General features: G+C 38.0%; 3 protein-coding genes across 3 annotated transcripts in view; 2 read left to right on the plus strand and 1 right to left on the minus strand.

Annotated features, from left to right (window-relative positions):
* Positions 1-4,046, minus strand: part of LOC105179078 (auxilin-like protein 1) — a gene marked incomplete in the record, with an annotated part of 7,215 nt that extends 3,169 nt beyond the window's left edge. Inside the window, 2 exon segments of the mRNA XM_020691223.1 lie at positions 13-2,556; positions 3,208-4,046. Of these exon segments, the coding sequence (XP_020546882.1) occupies positions 13-2,556; positions 3,208-3,581 (2,918 nt within the window).
* Positions 4,047-6,294: 2,248 nt separating this feature from the next.
* On the plus strand, positions 6,295-7,179 carry LOC105179079. The gene is made up of 2 exons (XM_011102674.1): positions 6,295-6,711; positions 6,829-7,179. Exons 1-2 carry the CDS (start codon positions 6,295-6,297, stop codon positions 7,177-7,179), a joined length of 768 nt encoding a protein of 255 aa, XP_011100976.1.
* Positions 7,180-7,433: 254 nt separating this feature from the next.
* LOC105179080 lies at positions 7,434-8,570 on the plus strand. The gene is made up of 2 exons (XM_011102675.1): positions 7,434-7,676; positions 8,061-8,570. The coding sequence occupies exons 1-2, from the start codon at positions 7,434-7,436 to the stop codon at positions 8,568-8,570; spliced, it is 753 nt and encodes a 250-aa protein (XP_011100977.1).
* Positions 8,571-12,362: the final 3,792 nt, after the last annotated feature.

A 12,362-nucleotide genomic window follows, 5' to 3' on the forward strand; every position in this document is an offset into this window, starting at 1 on the left:
CTTTCCCCCTCTCTTTCTTCTTCCATTTTTCTCATAAGTTCATTTTCCACCTCAGTTTGCCTTCTTATTCTATCACCTATTTTCTGGTTTCTTGAGGCAAGGTTCTCTTTAAAATTCTTGTCCCTTAGGCATGTAGCATTTTTTATTGAACATAGTGTATCATCACTTTGTTCTGCTGCTGATGAGTCATCTTCCACCTTCCTTCCATTGATGAGAGACTCTCTGGTCACTTGACATGGGATGAAACTATCCCTTATATCTACCCTTTTGCAGATGAATTGAATTTCTTTCACCTTTTGACCATCATCTTCAGTTTTCAAATTCAACCTACCATTTCCTTCAGGTGAAAATTCTGCTTGTGCTACTTCCAGCATTTCAATATTATCATGCTTCCAGGAAACCTCAGGGGCAATTGCTTCATCAAGTTTACATTCTCCATCGATCACCTTCAACTGAACCCCTTTTATGAGAACATGATCATCCATGTCCCATTTCACTTCTGCCTCATGTCCAATCCTGTCAATGGGCTCAATTTCTTCAGCATGTTCACTGAGTTCTTCAAGTAAACCATCTCTTCTCAAGTCCATAGTGTCCTTTTTTGCAAAAGATTCCTCCCTCTCGCCTGCTTCAGCCTCAGCCATTCTAAATCTCAGAGCGGTTTCTTCTATTCCGGAAGCATCTCCATTTCTCTCTTTAATTGCCTCTCTTTCATGAATCACTTTGTTTTCTTTGTCATTTCCAACCTGTTCAAGAGCCTCATTAGATGTCAACTCATTCACTCTTTGCTTACCAGCCTCAATAAGCCTCTTCCTGTCTTTGTCAACTTCACAAGAAAGTTGTTCAATCGCACCTTTTTCATGCCCAGCATCTATATACGAATTCTTGCCACTCTGTCCATGCTTCTTCGCCTCTTTAAGGACCATCCCTTTCTCTTTCAACTCATGAGTCTGTTTCAGTTTGTTCTCATTAATTCCAGAACTGCCACTAGTTTGTTTTCCAATTCCTTCAGTTTTTGCTCTCTCCTTTACTATTTCTGTGGTTTCTGCTCCCTCCACATCTTCAAGTCTTCTCTGGCATTCTTCCCCCAGAATATTTTGGTTATGTTTCCCACTAGTCTTTTTCATAATTAGAGGATCTATGAATCTTTTCTCAATATCCATTGCTTTATGGGATGCTTTTAATTTTAGTTTATATTCTGATGCACTCACATTGCCGTTTAGCTTTTCACTTTCTCCAAGCGGCTGGAAATTTTCGGGTATCACCATATCTAAATCACATATACAGGCTAGTTTGTTCAGCATTACTTTCTCCTCAAACTCTATTTTTTCGCTCAACCTTTCTTTTGGTTTTTCCTTTTGCAGCATGTTACCCCAGTCACAATGCTCTCCCGTCATCTCAGGTTGATTCCTTTCAGGAGCTTCCTTTCTTTCTTTAAATTTCTTATCGTTTCCCTTTTTGTTAAATGCTCCATAGTATGTTGTCATCTGATGTCCATAATTATCTTGATTCACATGTTGCAGAAAAGTATCACAACACTCAACTGTATCAAAGGCCTGCCTGGATATATTTTCTTCAATGACCTCAAAATATTCCTTTGCTTCCCTCCATGCAACAACCCCAGAAAAATTATCGGCCATATCGTCATGATATTCCACATCCTGGGATCCTGAAGTTTCTTCGGTGCCCTTTCTTGATCCTATCCTGTCTTCAAGAACATGTGCTGAGACGGCGGTTTCTTTTCCACGCAATTGAACCATTTTCTCATCCTCACTGTTGCTACTTAGCCTGATATTCTTGTTTATTTCCTCCTCCACTTGCATAACACTATTGTCCCACATGTCCTTTCTCTCAATTGATTCTTTAGTGCTTCCATGCTTCACTTTAACATTCTGACTTCCAATTTCCCTATCCCCAGCAGATGTGGCAGCATCCACTTCCACATCAAAGAAAAGTGAACTATCATCTGCCACTCTGTCGAAAGCATAAGTTTTGGAAGCCTTGAGTTTTGCATTTGATCTCCCACATTCTCCATTTTTAACAACTAAGGAAGGTGGAGGTCTTGAAGGCGGCGGCAGCCGTGAAGGCTTAGTTCGAAGACTGATATCAGAGATAGTCACAAATGGTTTATCCCGCACAGAAGTTGAATTTACATTTTTTTCTAGAGGATTCAAGTCATACCCATGTGAGTTAAAGCCATTAGGTAAGAGGTTAGACAAGCCCTTGTAGTATTTTTCTTCTGTAACTCTTCCCCCAAATTCTTTACAATTGTTGAGATCATCATTCACATGCATGGAGCAGTGCTCATCTTCCCCTTTCCAGGAAGCAGGGCTTCCATAATGAGAGAAAGTATATCCAGGAACAGCACTAAAATTAGTTACATGACTGCTCTCAGTTAAAACTGTTCCCACATTTCTCTGACTAGACTTGTTGTAAGATATATTGAACTGGTTAATGCTTTCAGACTGGTGAACATCTCCATCTGATAACCTGTGACTCTTGTCAGATCCAGCCAGAGGATCTAATTCATCTGACAGAGACCCACTCTGTGCTGGACTCCTACAATGAAAGGATAGCCAAAGACAATGAGAAATTTGAGAGTTGACCAATTTCTTTATTCATACACTAAACTTGGGTAAAATTCTACTCCCTCAACCCCTGCGGCCCCCTCCCCCCATAACCACTAACAAATAAGAGAGACGAGAGAGCTTCAAATTGTTCTGTATCTATAAACCATGACTAACCAAAGATAATTCCCTGAATAAAAATTTGAAAAAGAAAAATGCTTCATAAACATACATTTTGCAACCAGTATATCTGAGCATTTTTTCTCATTAGTTATTAAGATGGGCGGAATTTTACAACCCATTTTAAATAGTGATATCAGTTTCTATTAAATGGAAGTACATGCACCTATTAGCTACTCATATACGCTTTGGTAAGTTGAAGCAATAGTAAATATAAAGGGGAAAAATCTAGTATCAGATTCCTTCTTCGCATTTGATACAATGGTTCTTCCCTCTCATATCCGCCTTCACATACTGAAGTCACTGCCCGTCATACAAAATCACTGGCAGCCTTAGTTCAATTAGTGGAAGATTCTTATCCTCATATTGTAGTAGAATTAACAAGATGAAACAAACCAGAACCCCAAAAGCGATCAACCTTATAGATAATGCGAGCACTGAGAGAAGAGTGAAGAAACGATACCACGGGTCATCAGAGGAGTCATACCCACCGCAGGAAAGCCCGATTAAATCCTCAAACGACGTCGTAAAATCGAAGCCTCCAAAATCAGCGAAAACCTCAGAGTAGTCGAAACCGGGGGTTCGGACGTCGAAACGTTGGTCGGAGTCGTCAGCAATGAGCGGGAGATGGAGGAGAGGAATGGAGGAAGATCGGGAGGCGTGAAAGCCGCCGAAAATCTCCGAGTAGTCCTCGAGACGGGGGGCGAGAGTGGGGAGGCCAAACTTGGGGGGGCCACCAAAAACGTCGTCGTAGACGGACTTGTGAGAAGTGAAGGCGGCATTGAAGGAATTAGAGGAGAAGCTCCGCTTTGGAAGTGAATGGGAAATGTTTTCCATTGAAATGATATTATTTGCTTTGCCGTTACTATTTTCTTTTTAGTTGTTTTTGTATTACGTCTCTCTCTCTCTCTCTGTGTGTGGAAGTAGTGTTGTTTTCTCTTCTGGTCTGGGTTTTAGTTGCGGGGGGAGAGGGAGGGTGAGGGTGTGGGGTAGGCTAGGAGGAGGAGGAGGAGGAGGAGAAGGTGGTGGAGGAGCAGGGGCAGAATGGGGAGCCAAAAGTGGGGTTTAAGAAATGACAAAATTGGGGGCCGTCTTTCAAAGTTTAAAGTGGAATGACTGGTCGAAGGGTGGGACTCTTTCTGCGGATGCGCTTCCTTGCAATTACATTTGTGTCCTTGTTTGCTTGGTATGGGAGGAGCAGCCGCAGCCGCAGGAGCTTCTCTTGTTCTTGTTTTTGTTTTTGTTCTTGTTCACTCCAACAGTGTAGCGTTTGGTACATCATTGCATCCCCCATTCCGTAATTGAGTACACCCATATTAAGATAAGCAAATAACATTATACTCTTCAATTTAAATATTAAAACTTCATAATTACAGATCTCCCTCTCAATTTTACTATCTCACTTCAAATGGACGACAAGCCACTGAAAATTCCACATTTTCGTTTCTTTTAAATTCTATAATTATTAAAAGAAAAGGTGAGAATTAAGTGGTGATGGTGTCGAATTATTATTCCACGTGAACATTTGTTTTTTAAAAAAATCACCTCTATTTTTATAAAATTTCCAAAAAAAAAAAAAAAAATCAGCTTTCAGTTTTAAGTGTGTATGTAGTATATATTATACATGTATATGAACAACTTCAACTACTACAATAAGCTTATGTATTAATAACATGATAAAAACTCTCAATAAAATTACAAATTTAGCAAATTTAATTACAATCTCCTGTTTTGAATATAACACAAATATCTGTTATCAATATAGTTTTTTATTAATATCCATAAATTTAATAAATTTTGACAAACAAAAATATTTATTTATTAAATAAAAATAAACATAAAAATATTAAATATAATTTCTCAAACCACATCCATAATTATCCCTAGATTACATTTAGGTAACAACCACAACATTTTCAATTCCTCTTGTCATTTTCATGCAATGTGGCACAAGAATTATGTTGTGCACGTTCCCTGTTGGATTTAACTTGTGCAGCCAACTACTACTTTCATTCCAATACCCACTATACCTTATATCACAATTAAGAATATATACCTCAAGAGAAAACACAAAAATATGACAGCATATATTAATTCATTTCTGTGTAAGGTTGAACCTAATTCATCACCTCCAAAATTTTTCCATAATTCCGAAATTTATATATCTTAGCTATATAGTCCGTAACATATGCTTGTTGTGCAGTTTCCAAAAAACAATTATTTAATGAGCCTCGTAGAAGGTAACGGCCACCTTAATTATGTCATATCAAAATTCATATGTACATACGATTAATTTGTGTTAAATAATACAAAAGGAGAAAGAGATTTAGGCGCAAAAAACCATAGACAAATTGTTTCTATATTGTGTTTATTGTTCATCTTAACTTTTTAAAGTGCATATAAATAAAAAAGAGAAGAAAAGATTCTAGACAGAGAAAAGAAAATGCGTTTGGACAAGAAAGACAGATTTGGAGCCTCAACAATATTGTGTGTGTTTCTTTTTAAAGAGTATTTGAATCTTACTCTTTTAAGTTAACATTTGTTATAATCAAGGGTTTTCCATGTCCTAGTTTGAGTATATATCACACTTCTGCAATTAGTTTTAAAGGAAAAGAAAGGAACTTAACCATAACTCGCAAATTTACAAGCAAATACATATAGTTAGCTACTTACAAGATTTTCATACAATCAAAAAACCGCCTCATTTGAGTTTATTATATTTCCCACTTTACATAAAGTCATATGCTAAAGTTGTATGAGTACATATACGTGTATTCACACACATTCACGTCTGTGTATATCTTACAATAAATTAAAAAAAATATGATCTTTAAAAAAAAGGAAAAAGGAAATATAAGAAAGCAAGTAAAGTTTGGAGTAATTTCTACAATTTTCAAATGTAATAATTAATGGTTAGATGAGACAGATAATAAGTAGGACCGGTGGAGTATTTTAGAGAATTAAGGAAGATGATTGCATTGGAAAGAAGCAGCATTATTGTTTATTATGGATAAGCAAAGCATGTCTGCCCCTCTGTCCGACTTTGCCTCCTACTCGAGCTTTATTTTTTGAACACGATAATCTTTCAATTTTTAAAATTGTCATTACTAATATTTATAAACATAAACAACAAGATCTTGGGCCTGTAAGATCTTCTAAACAACCTTATTCAACATCCACTTCTTTTTTATGAATTTATATGCCTACAAAAGACTCTCATTTTGGGAAGACGAGTTGGATTGAAAATTTTACATTTAAGAATTGTTAGACTCCAATTGAATGATTATTTAGTTCAATCAGAAAGTCAATTTTAATAATTCTTTTTTTACGATTTTCACTTTTACTTATCATACTCGAAAATATTACTTCAAAATTTCTTACCTACACTGGTCCTGTGAAAGGCGTAATTCATACTATTGCAGGTGGTCCAGGAGGAGGAGACTCGAGAAGGTCGAGAAAAAGGTTCGAAAGGGAAAGTAAAACAAGTATAAGAAGACAATTCATGATGAACGTCGAGCCTGAGCAAGAAATTATATTAGGAAGCAAAGACATGGGTGAAAGGATCGGGTCAGACGACGATCCAATGGTGATAAAGATGGATATTGCAAACTTCATGGTCCACAAGATGTTGGTGGATAATGGTAGTTTTGCAGACATTATTCTTAAGTATGTGCTAATAAAGATGGGGTTAGATCATGTAAAGTTAAAACAGTTACGAATCCCACTGGTCGGATTCGGCGGAAGTGAGGTCGGATCTTTGGGAACCATGGAATTGCCCGTGTCCATAAGGGAGAAACCTAAGCAAAAAATGCTGATGGCAAAGTTTCTTGTTGTCGACATTCCTTTTGCATATAATGTTATATTAGGGAGATCGGGACTTATTTCTTTTAGAGCAATAGTGTCAACATATCATTTGAAAATGAAGTTTCCCACTAGAAATGGAATAGGAGAGGTCGCATGCGATCAGGTGGAAGCGAAAAGGTGTTAAGACCCATCTTTGAAGAAGAGGGTGGAAAGAGTCGAGCCTGAAGACATAAATGAGAAGAAGAGAAAGTTAGATGATTCAAGTGAGTTTGGGTTGCAGAAGAAGAAATTAGTGAGAATTGAGCCCGTTGATCAACACAAAGAAGTAGAACTGGTACAAGGTAATTCCACAAAGACAACTAGAATAGGGCCACGCATGGGCGAAAACCTAGAAACAATGATGATTGCGTTCTTGAAGAATAATACGGATATGTTTGCATGTAGTCCATCTAATTTTAAAGGAATAAACCCGGAGATGATCGTGTATCGGTTAAATATTGATTCAACAGTGCGACCTGTTCTACAGAAAAAGAAGAGATCGTTTGGGTTGGAAAAGAACCGCATCATTGAGGAAGAGAATGACATGTTGCTTAAGGCTGGGTACATTTCTGAAATCCAATACCCTAAATGATTGTCAAATATGGTGGTATGCCAAAAGCATCAGGGAAGTGGCGGACGTGTACAGATTTTACTGATTTAAATAAAGCCTGCCCGAAAGACCCTTACTCGTTACCAATAATTGATTTATTGGTAGACTCCACAGCTGGATATGAGTTTTTGTCCATGATGAATGCTTACCAAAGATACCACCAAATTTTTATGGCTAAGGAGGATCGAGATAAGACGTCATTTGTGACTGATGGTGATATTTTCTGTTAAAATGTAATGCCTTTTGGACTGAAAAATGCAAGTGCCTCTTATCAGAGGCTGGTGAATAGGATGTTCAAAGAGCAAATCGGGAAATCAATGGAGGTCTATGTTGATGATATGCTTGTAAAGAGTCAGAGGTCATATGACCATTTGTCACACTTGAAAAAGGCGTTCGCTATAATAAGAACTTATGGGATGAATTTGAACCCAAGCAAATGTACGTTTGGCGTTGGTGGAGGCAAATTCTTGGGTTACATGGTTAGCAAGCGAGGAATAGAAACAAACCCAGAAAAAATAGACGCAATCATGAAGTTAAAATCACCTACAACCATCAAGGAAGTGTAGAAGCTTACTAGTAAGATCGCCTATCTAAATCGCTTTATTTCTTGATCAACAGATTGCAATTTACCATTCTTTAAAATTTTAAGAAAAGCCAAAGAATTTGCATGGACGAAACAGTGTAAACGAGACTTCCAGGATCTAAAGAACTGTTTGAGATCACCACCTTTGCTAGCAAATTCAAGAGAAAATGAAATATTATTTCTCTACCTAGTTGTTTCAGACAATGTTGTGAGTTCGGTGTTAGTAAGAGAGGACCAAGGGGTCCAAAATCCAGTGTATTACATAAGTAAAATGTTACAGGGAGCAGAGAAAAGGTATGCGGAGACAAAAAAACTGGCCCTAGCTTTGGTAGTAACTGCTCGCAAGTTAGGATCGTATTTCCAGTCACATAAGGTAGTGGTGTTGACTAATCACCCGTTGAAGAGTATAATGTCTCGTCCTGAAGCGTCAGGGAGATTAGTGAAATGGGCGGTTGAGTTGGGTGAGCACGATATTGAATATCAGGCTAGAACCGTTGAAAAAGCACAAGTACTTGCGGATTTCGTGATGGAGCTCGCTAGTGAGCCGAATCAAGAACTAACGACTTGGATGCTGCATGTGGATGGCTCTTCCAATGCTGGTAACAGAGGAGCTAGCATATTGATACAAGGACCAGAAGGGGTGGAGATCGAGGTCGCGACAAGGTTGTCTTTTTCAACAACTAACAACGAATCTGAGTATGAAGCACTGATATTAGGATTGGAGTTGGCCTATGAAGCTGGAGCAAGAGATCTCGAGGTGTATACTGATTATCAGCTAGTAGCAATGTAGATTGAAGGCACCTATGAAACAAAAGAAAGATCCATGATTATGTACCATCAGAAAGCTAAATCATTGATGGCAAAATTTAGCAAATGCTCAGTTCAACAGATCCCAAGACGTGAGAATGATAGGGCTGATTCTTTATCTAAACTTGGTGCAATCTTATCTGGGATAAAAGATCAAAAAATTACGGTAATGATCAAAGACCGACCAGTGATCATAGAAGGTGCCGAAGTAAGCGTGGTTGTAGAGTCTTGTTCTTGAAAGGATGAAATTATGCATTACTTGAAAGAAGGGATCCTACTTGATGACCCTGTGAGAGCCAAGAGATTGAAGTTTAAAGCAGCTTGTTTTACTATGATTGAATCTCAACTCTACAAAAGGTGTGGATGGACTAGATGATGAAAGGGCTAAATACGTAACGAGAGAGATTCATGAAGGGAGTTGTAAAAACCACTCAGGTGGCAGGTCGCTAGCACAAAAGATTGTGAGACAAGGGTATTTCTGCCCGACCATGATGAGGGACACGAAGGAGTTTGCGCGCATATGCGAGAGTTGCCAAAAGTATGCATCCCAAATACATACGCCTGTCACTCCAATGGAACCGATCAAGGTAAGCTGCCCTTTCGATCAATGGGGGATAGATATCCTAGTAGCTTTCACCCGGGCACGAGCTCAGAAAAAAATCATTATAGTTGCGGTGGAATATTTCTCGAAATGGATAGAAGCTGAGGCGGTAGCAATGATATCCGAAAAGGAAGTGATAAATTTTGTTTGGAATAACATTATTTGTAGGTTTGAAATTCCAAAGTGTCGGATAGCGCCACGCAATTTCAAGGTAAGCAAATGGTCGCATGGTGCAAAGAGCTAAAAATCCGGCAGAACTTCACTGCGATAGGCAATTCTCAAGCGAATGACAGATGAGGTTGGAAACGAAAGGATCGTGGGTAGATGAGTTACCTGGTGTATTGTGGGCGTACCGAATGATCCCTCGATCATCTACAGGTGAGACCCCTTTTTGTTTAGTATATGGTTCTGAAGCTATCATTCCTACAGAGATATGAGAGGAATCATGGCGAGCTGCAGCATACAATCCGGCGACCAACGATGAGAAGAGGGATTTCGATATCACCTCAGTAGAGGAGAAGAGAGACGTCACTTCTGGCAAATTGCTTCACTATAAGGGCATGATGTTAAAGAGTTACAATTAGAAAGTGAACCTTCAATAGTTGCAGGTTGGCGACCTCGTGCTGAAGAAAGCGGAGGTATCAAATCATGTTGGAAAACTTGATCCCGTATGGGAGGGACCCTACAAGGTAACAGAAGTTAAAAGAGAAGGAACATACAAACTTCAAGACATGCATGGGCAAGATTTGCTACGACCTTGGAACATCCGTAAGCTCAGAAAATTTTATGCTTAGAATGTTAAAATTATGCCTGGAAAGGGCCATGTAAATAGATTTGAGAGTGGTCGCATGTTAGGAAGCTCGTTTTTTAACCTGTAAAAGGTCGCTTATTTTGAGCCTGAGAAAGGTTATGAATAAAGAATGCATGTCCAAATTATCTCCAAAATTACATGTATTGAGATGGTGGAATCTGTGAAAAATCATTCGATCTGGAAAAGATCGTGAGATTTGAGAAAGATCACAGGATTTGGAAAAGATCATTCAATCTGTGAAAGATTGTTGGATCTATGAAAGATCATAGGATCTGAAAAAGATCATTCGATTTGTGAAAGATTATGAGATTTGTGAAAGGTCGTAGAATCTGGAAAGATCGCTCGGTCTGTGAAAGACCATTAATGAATGTTATGTTCATAAGCTACGAAGATCGCATTAGGAAAATATACACACCCCACACACACACACAAACACCACAAAAAAAAAACAGACGCACAGACAAAGAAATGAAAAAGCTGGAACAAGGAGGGGGCATCATTCAGCAAAATTTCTCAGGTTTGTGGTCGGTAAAATTTAGAAAGAAATGCAGTGGCTGATTAGAACATATAAGAATATATTCGTTGACATCATGATCTCGATAGAAACCTGCTACACCAGATCATGATTTTCAGAGAGGTTGATCCAGGAACTGGATAATATTAATCACAAAATCATTTCCCTAATACAATTACATAAATAAAACACACTGGGAAATGCTGCAACCTTCTTTGATCCAATAATAGCACTGGGTTCCAAAGAGCAACAATAGTTAAGCTCTTCTTGATGCCCACAAGCAGGCTTTCCCCAAGCATCAAATAACAACCGACAAGTAAAACAACTTTAAAGTCAATAAAATTCCAAATCATTACTGCAATATTTCAACTAACAGGACTGATCACATTTTGGAGTCACACATAGCATACTTTAGAAAATATCAGAATCTTATAACCAGAAGAACAAAGCAATTAAAATGATACATTACATCAAACTGAAAAACAGCAAATGCACTAAACTAATGCATTGTCCACGAAGCTAATGTGGTTTTCATCAAGAAGCTCATCAACCACCAGATTAAAGATTGAATATGACACGCTTAGCAGCAGTTTAGAGGAACCTTAAAAGCACAAGACATATCACCCACTGTAGAAGCTAGTCCTCTTCATGGTGATCTTTCCTGCTCTTCTTCTCATACCACTTCTTGCCCCTACCCACTCGCGAATCATGTGAAGCACTAACGTCGGAATTAGAGTCTGAATATGCCTTCCTACTCCTCCTTTTATGCCGCAGATTAGCAAAATCATCAGAATAATCATCATCTGAATTATGGTGACTCCTCCTCCTCCTCCTCTTCTCTTTCCTACTCTTCCTCTTTCTTCGCCTGTGCTTCAATTCCTGCAATTTATCTGATTTAGAAAAGTGTCTTCAATTTCTTAAAAAAAAAAAACAAAAAATAGAATTAATTAGAAATTTGTGGTGATTTGTATGCGACTCTTCATATTCACCCTCAATTAGAAAGCTATATTCATTACTCTAAATGTGTCTACTCCATTGCTCAACATAGGGAACTTCCCTATTCATTCACTTGTCGTGGCCACAGACTTAAGGAGTTTAAACACATCATAAAGCGCATAAGAATTTTCACTGTTATTCAATGTCAAACGATGGATTTTATCTTGGAACATACCGTTTTCATTGCATGTTTTGAATGTATTGGACAAAACTTATATTGACTACACCAAAGACACGGTTATCCCTTGACAAGCTCAATATACAACCATCACATGTATGTGACTGTGTGCACTTTGAGTCAAAGGACTAAATACCGTCTACTTGCTTCTTGAGCCACACAAGTTATAATACACTAGGAGTGTATTATTTTTCATAATAACAGTTATTATCTTAGAGATAATTAGTGTTATGGAAAATTAGATTTTCTATGATTACTCTCTCTTCTCAAAACCGTCCATCTTCTTCTCTCTGCACTCTCGATCAAGTTCTTCTTGAACTAGTTCCTATAGAAATTAATGGGTTAAATCCATTTTGCCCCCCTGTGATATAACAAAATATCAAAAACCCCTTTATGAAATTTTTAATATCAAAAATCACCCCTAGGTTACCAATAAATAATCACACAGCCCCCTGGTCAATTTGAATCTATTTTTTTAGAAACAATGACTAAAATACCCTTCTAGTCAAACCGGTCAACTAGGCTTATTAATATATAATTATTTTAATTTATAATTTTTAATATATATTTATAATACATATAATTATAATTTATAAAAAAAATTAAAAAATAACAATTATACCCCATTCCCGCCACCCCCACCCCCCCCCCCCAAACCCCCTCCCCCACCGGGCC

The sequence above is a fragment of the Sesamum indicum genome, unplaced genomic scaffold (assembly GCF_000512975.1).
Source record: "Sesamum indicum cultivar Zhongzhi No. 13 unplaced genomic scaffold, S_indicum_v1.0 scaffold00120, whole genome shotgun sequence".
In the NCBI taxonomy this organism is placed as follows: Eukaryota; Viridiplantae; Streptophyta; class Magnoliopsida; order Lamiales; family Pedaliaceae; genus Sesamum; species Sesamum indicum.